This window comes from Pteropus alecto, unplaced genomic scaffold, assembly GCF_000325575.1.
Source record: "Pteropus alecto unplaced genomic scaffold, ASM32557v1 scaffold101, whole genome shotgun sequence".
NCBI lineage: Eukaryota > Metazoa > Chordata > Mammalia > Chiroptera > Pteropodidae > Pteropus > Pteropus alecto.
This window is the reverse complement of record NW_006432945.1, coordinates 16,480,508-16,493,491: the sequence shown is the minus strand read 5'-3', so window position 1 is coordinate 16,493,491 and position 12,984 is coordinate 16,480,508. Positions and strand designations below refer to the sequence as shown.

The following is a 12,984-nucleotide window of genomic DNA, read 5'->3' as shown; positions in this document are numbered from 1 at the left end:
GTATTTCTTGGCAGATCGCTTTGTAATTGTAAAAGAGGAACACATCTTTCACAATCATTTAAAGTGCAATGTTAAGTTTTTAAAAAATTGAGTCACATTAAGAGGTTTACCCTTAAAACTAGTAAAAATGTAACCAACTGAAAATATTGAGTAGATCCTATAATTTGTCTAATTTCCGAGAAGGCTTAGTTTTAGCCTTTCAATTAGGGAAAATAGTTGACCCCTCAAAGAAAGAATTTTATTATTTAAACCTCCTCCCAGTTACATACGCCTTTTAATAGTGACCTGACCAAAATAGCCACGACAGACCGTAGCCCAGGGAGTGATCAAGAATGGAAGAAGGATGGAGAGTCACGTGAAGCAGAAAAAGGTGGAAGAACAAAAATGTTACATTTTTATGGATAATGACGTTTTGAAAGTCCTCTATGAGAAAACAACAAAATGATGGCAATCGTTATTGAATAATCTGCTTATAATAAAGTACAAGGTGTATATCTTTAGGTTTAGAAGACGAAGTTAGGTACAAAATGGGATAAATAATATGTAACTTAGAAGTTTCATGAAAATAGTAGACTACTAAAGATCTCGAACAGGAGTTTGCAGAAGGGCTAATGAGGGAGTGTGTGCCTGGTGCTTTTGAATCAATCGATATATTAAACCAACAATCAACCATACTAACAAAACTGTGTTAACAAATTCTTGAAAGCAGCATCTGACCAATCAGAGTATTTTCTATATTTTCAGAATGATAAACTGCATTAATGTAGGCAAAATTAGCATCTACCAAGTTTATTTCATTTATTATCGTTTTCTATTAATTGTATTTACTTAGCTGAAGTTAAAAACAATGCCATGGCATTGCAAAGGGAACGCTTTCCAAAAGGAATGGTGTGCGCTCCTTGGAGAAGCCCGCAGGGTGCCGCACCTGCCTTACCTCTGGTTTGTGGGCTCAGGGCGGTAGTTCCAGCTGATGCCCTGGGCGGCTACGTAAAACTGCCGTATCCTTGCTGCTTCGGCCCCGGGGCTCCCCGAGCCCGCCCAGCTGGAGCTCAGGACCACCAGGATCCAGAGGCGAGGGCAGCCTGGGAACATGGTTCCTTTCCAGCGCCTGCCCGCCACCTCCACCCCAGGACCTGGGTAGGGGTCCCCTCAGTTGCGGATCGCACCCGCACCCTTGGTCCGTTGTCCCAGCTGCTGTGAGCTCCTGGAGGCTGAGGGTGGCAGTGTTCTCCTTCCCTGTGGCTTCCCCAGGCACTGCCGCTGCAGCAGCCTCGGGCGGTCCCCGCCTCCAGAGCCTTTCCAGGCTTTGGGTTGGCTCGGTCACTGCCCCAAGTGACAACAGGTGTTTGGAAGAGGAAGCTGGCAAGTGGCTCTTTTACTGCAGGTGAAGAAAGGGCAGAGCACCGAGGCTCTGACAGGTGGGCGGTGCCCGAGGAGTCAGACACCACGGGGAAACTGTGTCCCTGTCCTTCTACCTGCTAAGCCAAGGGGCAGTCGCCCCTCGCCACCCTCCCTAAAAACCGCCTGGGACAAAGTCACACTTGCCAGACCCTCCGCAATTCCCAGTGCAGTGAGACCCAAGACCTTCTGAGACCCACCGCTCTCCTGAGCTGAGGGACAGGGCGTTGTACGCTGTTACTGGGCACAGAAATACTGTGTTTTCGGGTAGTGGGGACGCAAGGGGATGAGCACAGGACCCGGGCCTGTCAGCCTGGACTGCTGCCCATGCGCAGTTGTGTCTTGGTAAGGGCCGGTGGCCAGGCGCGGCAGCAACAGAGCAGGGGGCTTAGAGAGTGTGGCTGAGAGACTCAGCGGACCAGGTTTCAATCCCACTCACAGCTGTGTCGTCCTGGGTGAGGGACTCAGCCTCTCTGGAGCTCAGTTTTGCCATCTGCACAATAGGGATGCTGCAGTTTTCCTTGGTAGGGTTGTTGGGAAGATAAAATAATACTTTAAAGTGTATAATTCCCAGCAGCTTGAAAACTCTGAGCTGGTGGTGTTTGTTTCTATGATTGTTTGTCCTGCCTCCAGGGCCCCTTACGTTTCGTGGAGGACCTGACTGTTGCACACTGCCTTAAGATCTTGTTTTGCTATTGATAGAGAATCTGAGAATTATTTTGTCTGAAGCATCATGATCACTCGTCCTGGGGCCTCAATGTACGTGCCTCCAAGTTTCTGTTTTAGGATTTGTCTCAAATAAATTGTAATCTGGCACCTCCATGAGGTCACAGTGATGTGAGACTCCTCTCCAGCTTCCTTCCTCCTATACACAATCTTATCTTTGTGCCTTTGCTGGTATTATTCCAAAATGTTAGAATGCCCACTCTCTTCCTCGTTGCTGCCCACACCTTAAAGTCCAGTCAGAGTTCTACCCATTTCCTGGATCTGGGCTCATATGGACTTTTCCATTTTGTAACCTCCTCTAACACTGTTCAAATGATATACTCACGTCTATTACCCTCTATTACTTTGGGCGGGGGTCCCTCATGTCCCCAGCTTGATATGAGCTGTTCAGGAGCAGGACAGCACTGTGCTCCTCTGGATCGATGGTATCAGGGGTTCGCAAGGCTGGTAAACCATACGAATACCCTGGGGAGCTTTTACCAAATGCAGATTCTGACTCAGGAGACGGGGCTGATACTCATCGTCCTGTAGTGCCCAGCCTAGGAGTCGGCAGTCCGAGATGCTAGAGACAGTATTCCAGAGAAACCTTTTAAAAGCGCTGTGTCCCTAAATCCCAAGGTTACTACCAAATTCTTGCAAAACTCTTGTGACCTTTAGTTAGACTGTTTCACCATTTTTATTTGCATGTTTACCTATGTGTCATTCAGTCTGTGTGACACATTTATTGCCTAACATTTCAGAGACAAGACAGCTATATTGTTTGGTTCTCTATTTTTGCATTAGTTCCAGATAACTACTGTGGAGCTTTCAACAACCTATTTCTGAAACATGTGATTTAAAGAATATGTAAAACACATCTGTTCTTCCCTGGAGAATATCCAGGTGATAAAGACTCTCTGGCTCTCTGGTTTTCTCCTGTGGGAAAGTGCTACAGTATGCATTTGCTGACTGGTGGCAAGGCAGAGCTGTAATTGGGACAGTAGCGATGGTGCATTCCATGGCTGTAAACCCAGGGATGGATGCAGACCCGATTAAATCAAACATCAGGTAGTACAACATGCCATTTGGGGGCGATCCTTTTAATTACACATTTGAATACTGGTCTTGGAGTTCTTTGGGGGAGAGTGACTGTGGAGGGAATATCTGCAGAGACATGTCTTGATCTTTGGTCTTCTGCAGCCTCAGTGCCATCCAGTGGCCTCTCTGGAAGCTTCCACAACAGAGGTCTAAGAGGCTTCATAAACAGCAGCACTGGAGACCCTGGAGATCTTACAGAAATTCCCTCAAGTCAGAGACACAGCCTGCCTTCCCACAAAGTAGTGGACGTCTGTCTCCAGTCCAAAAACAAAGAGGCATTTTTATTTCTTCTCAGTCTGGTCTTCTAGTGAGTCAGACGTCCCAGTCTCTGGCTAATTAGTATTTCAAGTGACAGCCAGGGCAGAGCCCACAGACCACCGCAGAAATGTTCGCTCCTGGCTGCTGAGGCTTGTGTTGGAGGCAGAGGAGAGGCGGAACAGGAAGGGATGGTGGGTGGGGAGTTGGGTCTTGTGGCGTGATCCTTCTGCCCTGGTTCAGATCTAATCTAAAGGAAATTCCTTTTATTCACAAGTATTGCCATGAAACTGCAGCAAATGTGCTCCAGTTAAAGTCAAGTCTAGCAGGAAGCCTGATATTCAACAATAGAATCCGTGAAGTTGCGTGAGGTGACCCAGAGCAGGACAGGTCTCTGCAAATGAGCCAAAATGAAATGATTATATTCCCTTAAAAAAACAAAAGAGAGAAGGCTCTCATCATACCCGTCCCTTGAGGCGCAGTATAATTTCTTTCTGTATTCCAGATGTTCTGGCACCTAGGCCACTTTTCTTAAGACACTCAACTACTCACTGAGCTTTTTGGGAGAGAAAAAGTGTCAGGTTATTTTTGTTTTCCCAGCAGGCCACATAGCTCCAGCAGTCATGACCTCTGGTTAGCAAACCTCAGTGTCAATACTGCCTAGCAGCCATTAATGGCACTGTCAAACATCCTGAAATAGGTTAGGTCTCCTTAGAATGTTTCTACTCTGGAGGAAATGGAAATCCTCATGTGAACTCACTTTCTGTTGTCATTCTAGTGCCGCATCTGTCCCCTACGCCAACACAATTTCCTTCATGGCTTGAAATTTTAATTCATGCTTAAAATCTAACTCATAAAAGTCAAGCTTCATATCTTCTCCCTTTCCCCTGCCGTTCTATTTCCTTTAAAAATATCTTTATAAGTACCTTACCTTAAGGGCTCGGGTCAAATGCAGCATTTGTAAAAACTCCATATGTTCCCAGGTGGCTAAAGAACAGAAATACAAAGATGACCTGCCATTTAGTACTTAATTCTTGGCCACAGCCCAGGACATAGCTCCTCCAGAGACCAAGGATTACTACCCACCCCCGAATTCTGCTTTGAAAGGGAGAGAAGACATGCCGAAGACATTTTCTAGATCCCACTTAACAGCTCTGGGAAATTTGCACTGCGCCTTATACCCATGTGCAGTTACTGCTGATGCTTTAGTACTGGATGCCTGCTGTGCCCTTATGGGGCTGCACCCTCTTCTTGGTGGGAGGCAATCCTTACAAAATTCCCAGCCTTGGTACTTACTTGATCATCTGGCAAGTTTTCAAAGAGTAGTAGTACCGCCCCCTACAGGCGTATTTTGGTTTTCGGAATGCTGCAGAGTTCCTTTGACATTTATGGGCGGGGCCAGGGGTGGTGAATGTCCTAACTGGAAGGCATGCAAGGAATTGCCCTACACTCCAGACGACTCTAGACCAAATCTACGCAAAATTCATGTAGGTGAAAAGTCTCTGAGTCTGGAACTTCACTGCTTTACATATAAATATTAAGGGTAGTTTTTTGTTGTTGTTCATCTTCTAAAATGCAACTGCTGCATGAATTGAGGGAAGATTATAACAGGTTTCCCAGCTTTTAACCAGAGTCGTTCATCATTTTAAAAAAGCAGGTTGGCAACACCTCTGATGCCGGTTTAGTCACTACGACCGTATTCCCTTCGGGCAGCTTCTAAGCTGTTGCCTTTGCAGTGGTTCTGCCCCAAGGCGCAGGGCTGTGATGGGCTCACCGCATCCGCTGGGCTGGCGCCCCAGCTCTAGCATTCGATTTCTATTACAGATCACTTTCCTTTCTATTTCTCCTTTATACTATAAGTAGGGTACTTATTGATTTTTAAAAACATTATGCGTAGCTAGGACATATTATCTATTTTCAGAATTAGTAAAGGGGACACTGCAAAAGTTTTGCTGCAAAAACGGGGCATTATGTATAATCATTCTGGTATGTTACAGTGAATTAAAAAGTCAGAATAGAAAAATTCACTCAATCACAAAACGTTTTCATCTTACCTTTGAGGGTTCAAAGGGCTTTCCCCATCATCTGAAATAAACAAGAAGACACAAACGATTGGTTCAAAAGAAAAAATGAGATGGAGAAAGGTCATCCATGATAGGAATTACTGGAGGAAGCTGGTGGACTGATTTTCAGCGGGGCTCGTTATAAGGGGTGTACTGGGAACAATCTCTCCTTGAGAGGCAGGACCTGTTTAAGGCTCAATGAAACATTCAACAGTGTATAATTCCAAATCCTCTCATCCTCCTTCTTTTCCCTTTCAGTAACAGCCTCCTCCTACGTCTGGTCTCTGCCTTCAGCCTTTTGGGAGTTTTTGGTTGTCGTTGAGATCACTGGTTCTCGAAACCCATTTCTTTGGCACTTGAGGTCCCCTACTGTTTCATCCTGTGTCACACTCCCTCAGCCATCAGTTGGGCGAGCTAATCGCATAAACAAATCCATACCAACATAACACTTATGTTTTGCCTCTCTGGGAACATACGTGATCAGGGGCCTCCTGTCTTAATCCAAACCATAGACTCTGATAGTAGAAACTTTAAAAATGGCAGCAGTCCTGTCAATCAAAGTGACTCCTAGCTTAAGAGAGTTTTAAAATATTAGGTCAAATGATATGAACAAGTATATTTATTATAGGGCATTATTGAGCCTTTAATGTGATAAGGATTGTGCATTTTGAATTTCTAGTAAAGGGACATAGTAGGCAGCATTTTTCTATTATTTGACCACAGACTCCTAGAAAGTTTTAAATTATATTGGGACAGGTCAAGGGAAAATTAACCATCCTCACAAATGAATTTATTTATGATTAAAGATATTGGAGGATGAGTGGCTGCTGGTCCCTCGTCATGTTTCAGAGGGTTCCCTAGAAATATCTTAAAACTAAAGAGGGAACTTTGAGAAATGCAGGAATAGCGTGATTCCTGTGTGGTTATGGACATCGAGGGACAGGTCTCAGGAGCTCTTGCCTCTGCCTTCTAGATTCAGTTAAGCAACCACAAATGTCGCACGGAGAGACTGGCGTGGCCTTTGGGCTTTTAAACAGAGTGTGACTCTTGGTTATTGTCCTACTCACCCACTCACAGGAGAGCACATGAGGGCACTTAGAAAACCAGCCTTAGTGCAATGGTGGCTTTGTGGCTGGAGAGAGCATAGAGCAGGGAACAAGTGCTTCTGCCCTGAGCAGTTAAGAATAGGTGTCAAAACTCCTCAACTCCACGAGAACTCCATCAGGAACTGTGACAGAGCCACTGTCGGTGTTCTGGATTTCAGCGTCCCTGACTCCTCTGATGGCCCTGGTCACTCTCCAAGAGGAGTGACGAAGAGCCCCATTAGTGTAGAAAGGGAGGTTTCTGAGCTTATGGGCAGGCTAAGCGTCTGGGGCAGACAGGGAAAGGAGGTTCCAGCCCTGAGGAAGTGGTTCCTGGGCCAGAGTCCTTTGGGGTGAACAGTCTGATAAACAAAGTCTCCCTCACAGGGTCTTCATCCATCTTGGTTACTTCCCTGCTGAAATCCCACATTAGCTCCAGAGTTCACGGGTGCACACACATCTCTCAGCTTTCCATGCCAAGTCGTTCATAAAGCAGCCACTCGTTGCACCTCTGGCTTCATGTCCTGATTCCCCCACAAGCCCTTCCTGGTTCAGATGTACTGAATCGCTGAACATGGCACTTTCCCAGCCGTTTCACCCTTTTAGGTCTTTGCACACATCATTCTCTCTGCTGGAACTATTTCTGCTTTTTTCCCCCCTTGGCAAAATCCCTCTTATTCTTCAAATTGAAGCATAAAAGACTCTTTCTGACCTATCAGACTGGTGCAGACACCTCTATTTTGAGTTCCAGTAATACTCAGGTTGTATTTTTGTCCCAATACAGTATTACACGTCAGTATTAGCATTGATTTCGCTTGTGTGTCTCCCATGCTGGATTATACCCCCCTTGATATGAGGGGCTGCCATTCCGGATGCCAGTGTCTGACACAGTTGATCAGGAAATGACGGATGCACGAAAGCATGGTGGAGGGAAGCATGAAGGAGAGAAGCGTACCACTGTTTTAATTCGTTTCAGTGATAACTAAGGGGAGTTGAAAAATTCAGGTTTCGAGGCCTATCTCCAGATCTCCCTAAATGAGCATCTGTATTTTATCAAGTTTTGTATTTTTGTAAAGGTGATTCTCATGAGCAGTTAGTTCTCAAGATCATTTCTTTTCTTCTAATGCAAATATTTTCAAACGTGAACTGCTGAAGTGTGGTTTCACTGCCCCATCCCAAATCACATGAAAGAAGAAAATGAGGAGAAGACTCTTTCCTGTCTACCTTTTCGTTTGAAACGCTTTCTTAGCAGAGCCAGGAGTGTCCAGCCCATCGCCAAACCTGTCAGAGAGGCCACTGCTCCACCAAAGTATGTCAGGGCTTCCTGGACAGTCAGTGGTCCCGCTGCAAAGCAAACAGACACACGTGCCAGAATTAGAAGTGTGTTGTGCAAAAGACCATCATTCTTTCAGGAATTCTAAGGTGAGATCAAGTAGGGTCACCAAAGATCCTGGCCGCACTGACAACCTGGCATGAGAGAAGAGCCGGAAGTCACAAAATCATTTTATCCCTAACGCTTAAATATCACATGTGATTTCCAGAGGAGTTAGAGTAAGGACATAATAAAAGGAATTAAACGATTAAATGGTAGAGACAAGAAATGGAAGGTTGGGCAAATAAAATACACTATGAGTATTTTTTTTTTTTTGCAATCAAAGATATAGTTATAAAACAAAAAGTAGTTATGACAAGCTGTAGAGAAAACATTTTTTAAAAAGAAAAGAAAAATAGAAAGGATGGATAAAACAAACCTTACAAACAGATGGCACTTAATTAAAGAAGATTTATGGTATTTTTAGAGGTATGTGGTATACAAAGTTCTTCTGCGATAAGTTATGAAATAACCTCCAGTTTAAAACATTTTGAAACTTCAAGACGTGTTACCCACAGATTAGAAGAAATGAGAAGATTCATTTCACAAATCTGAGCTCTGAAACAGGGACGGCGATTGTCTACACAGAGTCACTGCTTTTAATTCCCTCTGCTCTGTATGCGGCAAAGAGAGTCTTCTTGATTCATTGTGAAACATTTATTAAATGCAGGGAAAACCCAGTGACAGAAAGTGAGACCACTCCCAGAAATATGCAGGAAAAAAACACTGGTTTTGTTATTTTTCACATTAGCATGACTTCCTAAACTATGTGAAAAAAACATACCTTGGCAGGTTGGCATTGTAGTCGACCACTGGCCATTCTCTTGACATGCTGTTTTTACTGAGCCATTAAGCAGCTGACCTGCTGGACAATGGAAGGTGCAGGCTGATCCATAGCTGAAATTTCCCCAAGGGTTGGAGCAGTTCATCAGTATTGGCTCAATAATGTGCAGCTTGGAGCATTTGACAGCTGCAGAAAAAGAGAATGAAGGAGAAACAAATATGTAGAATGAAGATCAAAAAGATTATAGTTTCATTGGTAACTTGGCTGGCCTTGCCAGTAGATGAGGTAGAATATGAAAGGTCAGAGAGGGATGAGCCACTTCTGACATTCACACTAGCTCTGCTGGCATCACACATACTAAGACATCCACCTGAGAACGATAGGATGGACACATAGTAGTATCCAATAAACACCTGCTTAGGGATTCATCAGTCTCGCCTATGGAAATACTATTTATAAGATTTCACTTCTTAAAAATACGATTCTGAATGTTGTTATTACTGTAGTTAGCAATCAGCTGGCATGCCAACATGTTTATTAAAATATTTAGTAAGTGTTCAGCATAACCGGTCTCTGGAAGTTCGAACGAAGTAGAGGCCACCACCTTCTTTAAACTATTTTTCAGAGAACTTTGGGTTATTCTGCACAGGAAAACTAAAACACAGGAAATTAAATTTAATTCAAATAAACATTATTAGGCAATAGTGACATTCGCAAAGCACCGTGCTGTGCTTCATGGGGAATAAAAAGGAAAGAGACATAGTCTTCATGTATAAGGTGACAGCGCTTCAGGAGGCATCACACATGGTTTATCTCTTCATTTAGGTTCCAATTATTAAAACATGGAATGTTTACACTGTCCCATAATTAATAGAATTGCAACTTGTTTTTCATAACTCATGCAGCTTGTTTTATGTTTAGCATGCCTGTTGTTCTAGCACATTTTTGGGCATTTACAAATGTTTCCTGTTTTAGGTCTTTGAGTGCCAAGGCATTCGCTTGTGACATAAGGAAGGGGAGAAGCCATGTGCTTGCCTTTGGTCTCAGTTTTGTTAGTCTCTCTCTGCCAAGATTATAGATACAGCCTTTCGTATCTGTGAAAGGCCCTGGACCCTCTTATATAAAAATTAACCTGTCCAACCAGGTTAAGGCCTGGTTAAGGCCTTTGGTCAACATTAAGGGTTAAGGCCTTTGGTCAACATTAAGGGTTCGACTGAGTCACGTAAGGAAGTGGGTTTTCCTGTCTGAGGGGCAGCCTTGCTGAGGTACGTGGAAGCCTGGCCCAGGTCTGGTGCCTGGGGAGCAGCCAGCAAGCACGGGCTAAATTAAATGTATGCATTTACCAAGGAAGCTGGGAGTGCAGGGGCCCGCTGTAGACATAGAGGAGGGGAATTTTTACTGTGGAATAATCTCTGTGGGTAACTTTTAGAAGTAGTCGTATTCTTGAGCCTCCTGTAAAAGTTTACCAACTGTAAGAAAAATAGAAAACAGATGAGGGTTGCTGTTACTGCATGCTTAGTGCTCTGTTTTCATGGACTTCCGAGGCGGTGCTGTCTACCGTGAGGGTCTGTACTGTCCTTGAAGTAGGTGTAGATCATCGCATGTGAGCGCCCGGATTGTTCAGTTCACTGGCACTGTCATCAACTTAACAACATACTGGTTTACACGATTTTAAACAGATTTGGTAAGCTCTTCTCTGTTTCATTGACTTTTTTTTTTGTGGAAAAAGATGGTATAATTAGTAAATTTAAATTAGCCGGTCTAAACTCAAACTTTAAAAATAAAGACTAGGAGCCCCCATGGAGCCGGAGAAATGTCAGAGTGAAGAAAAAAAAAGAGACGTGAGCCAGGCCAGAGCTTATAGGGCACCGGGGTGCCACATTTAAGCCTTGGGGTAAGCAGGGCCAAGGCAGACGGGCAGACCTGGGGTTGGGACTCGAAACCAAGACCCTGCCCTCTCCACCAAGGTGAGGCTGGTCATGCGGAGTTGGGTCCAGTGACTAGACATCGTCTTCCGAGAGTCAATAGCAAAGTGATTGGGAGAGCAGTGGTCTGCGTCAGGAGAGTGGCCCAACAGGTGGGGACATGTGGGGACACAGCGACTGGATACAAGCAGTTCAGTACTGTCCAGGTTCAGGGGAAGGACTTCAGGTCCTGGAGGGCAAAGGCAGGGAAAAGTCTGTGAAGTATGGGCAGAGCCCAGGTCCCAGAGGGCCTGCGACACCAGCGTTCCAGCTAAAAAGGAAACATACATGGAACTTCTCAAGAAATGAAATCTCACGTTGTGCTCTAAAAAGAGAGACTGATGGCTCTACCTGCCAGTCCACCCCGGTTTCATTGGTGGCCCCCAAGCCTCTCTGATGCCCTATGCAAAAATCAGGGTTCGGGGTCAGTGCTGAAGGGCATATGGGAAAAGAATAAAATCTATTTGCTCAATCTACAGAATACATTTGGAGAATGAGGTAGAAACACAGGTATATGAGCCAGAACTCAAGATCAGGCTCAGACACGGTTGACAATTCTGAGGCCCCCGGTTGGCTAAAGCTGTTGTCCCTGGTCAGGGCTGGTTCTAGACACTGGGCCTGCAGGCTGGGAGGCAAGAGCCTCTTCTTGTGAGGAAAGGGGGCCTGGAAAGGAGTGAGGGGAAACAGGCTTCAGAGGTTCAGATTTAACAACCCTTTTGGTTGCATGTGTGATTTAAAACTTTAGTGAGATAATTCTTAGGGATTTTTTAAAACAGAATGCGAGAAAACAGAGCTCAAGATAAATGTCAATGGAATAAATGAATGGATGAGAAATAAGTGAATGAGCGATGAAGCACAGACCTTATGCTGTCACCCATTCTTGTTTTAGAGTCCCCAGAAGGCTTGTAGTGTGCCTTTTTGACAACAGATGGTAGCATTTTATGTACTTTGACCTACAGAATTCTTGACCAGGGAAGGGACTCCAGAGACAATCTTGTTCACTCCTCTCCTTTTAGAATCAAGAAAACTCATGTCTGAGGATGTGACACGACTTTCTAAAATGGCACATAACTGCAGGGAGAGCAATGCAGGGTTTTGGCCCTTATTACTTCTTGTGTTTATACCACAAGAAGGTATAGATATTTCAGCTGGTTTTCATATAACACTAATAGAGTTCTATTAACATTCTCTCATCTGATCATAGGGCACTGCCCTTTCCAAAATTCATTTCAGCAGTTATACCTGCAACCTGGTGAGTGGAAAAGAGTAAATTTACTAGTGACTGGCCCAGGACTTAGAAACCCTGCCACTGGGTGGCAGTGTTGTACAGTGGTAAAAACATGAGCCCTAAAGTCAGACTAGACCTGGCTTCAAATCCTGGCTGTGTGACCTTTGCCTGCTATTTATACTTTCAAAGCCTCAGTTTCTTCATCTTTAAGATGGGGATGAAAATAACTATGTTAAAGATTGTTGTATGGATTGAATGTGATCATGTATGTGAAAGAGCTGGTCCTTATTACACAAGCAATAAATATTAGGTATTATTGCTGGTCTCATTATTACTGAGTATACTGAATAATAAATTGGTACAGTGGTGCTTTTTGAAAGTACAAACTATTAATTCAGTGAAATTCTATTTTGAGCATACTGTATGCTAGGTGCCATGCCAGCAGATGTTTTGGAGAAATCAAAGACTGGTAAGGTCCAGCCCCCACCATCTAGGAGCCCACCACTAATTCACTATCAGTGGAGCTTGTGCTTGAGTAAATTTTTCCAGTAAATGATAAACTTCAATTCAGTAGGTATTTGTCGCACACCCACTTTTACTCTGTCTAGTTGCTGCAGGGGACACAGAGATGAAGAATGGGCATGTAGTTCCTGCTCTAAAGGAACTTAAAATCTCGAGGAGGAGGAGGAAAGCAGCTAGACAGCGAGACCCTCGAGGGCTGGGGTGAAATCCCGCTGACCCGACTAGGCTCAGTGAGGGGTATGTGGGCGAGAATGAGTGAAGAATGTAGTAGAAAAAGGAAGTGAAAATCCCAGTGACATAGCTGAGCTTTATCACTCACTAATGGTGTGGATTTTGTCAAGTTACTTAACCTCTCTGAACCTGTTTCCTTATCCATAAAATGGAGATGATACTTGTCTTTCCTCATTATCTCAGAATTGTGGTAAACATCCAATGTGATATGACATAAAAACACCTTATAAAACTGTGAAATGTTTAAAGTTATTATTATAAGGAGAGAGGGGGGAGGGGGCG

The 12,984-nt window shown here is 44.2% G+C and overlaps 2 protein-coding genes across 2 annotated transcripts in view; both read right to left on the bottom strand.

Moving 5' to 3' along the window:
* F5 (coagulation factor V) overlaps positions 1-1,092 on the bottom strand; it is a 56,512-nt gene extending 55,420 nt beyond the window's left edge. Inside the window, exon 1 of the mRNA XM_015586145.1 lies at positions 935-1,092. Within this exon, the coding sequence (XP_015441631.1) occupies positions 935-1,092 (158 nt within the window). The remainder of the gene's footprint in view (positions 1-934) is intronic.
* A 3,296-nt stretch (positions 1,093-4,388) lies between these two features.
* Positions 4,389-12,984, bottom strand: part of SELP (selectin P) — a 22,012-nt gene continuing 13,416 nt past the window's right edge. The window contains 4 exon segments of the mRNA XM_025044006.1: positions 4,389-4,443; positions 5,511-5,541; positions 7,826-7,945; positions 8,758-8,943. Coding sequence (XP_024899774.1) covers positions 4,389-4,443; positions 5,511-5,541; positions 7,826-7,945; positions 8,758-8,943 — 392 coding nt within the window.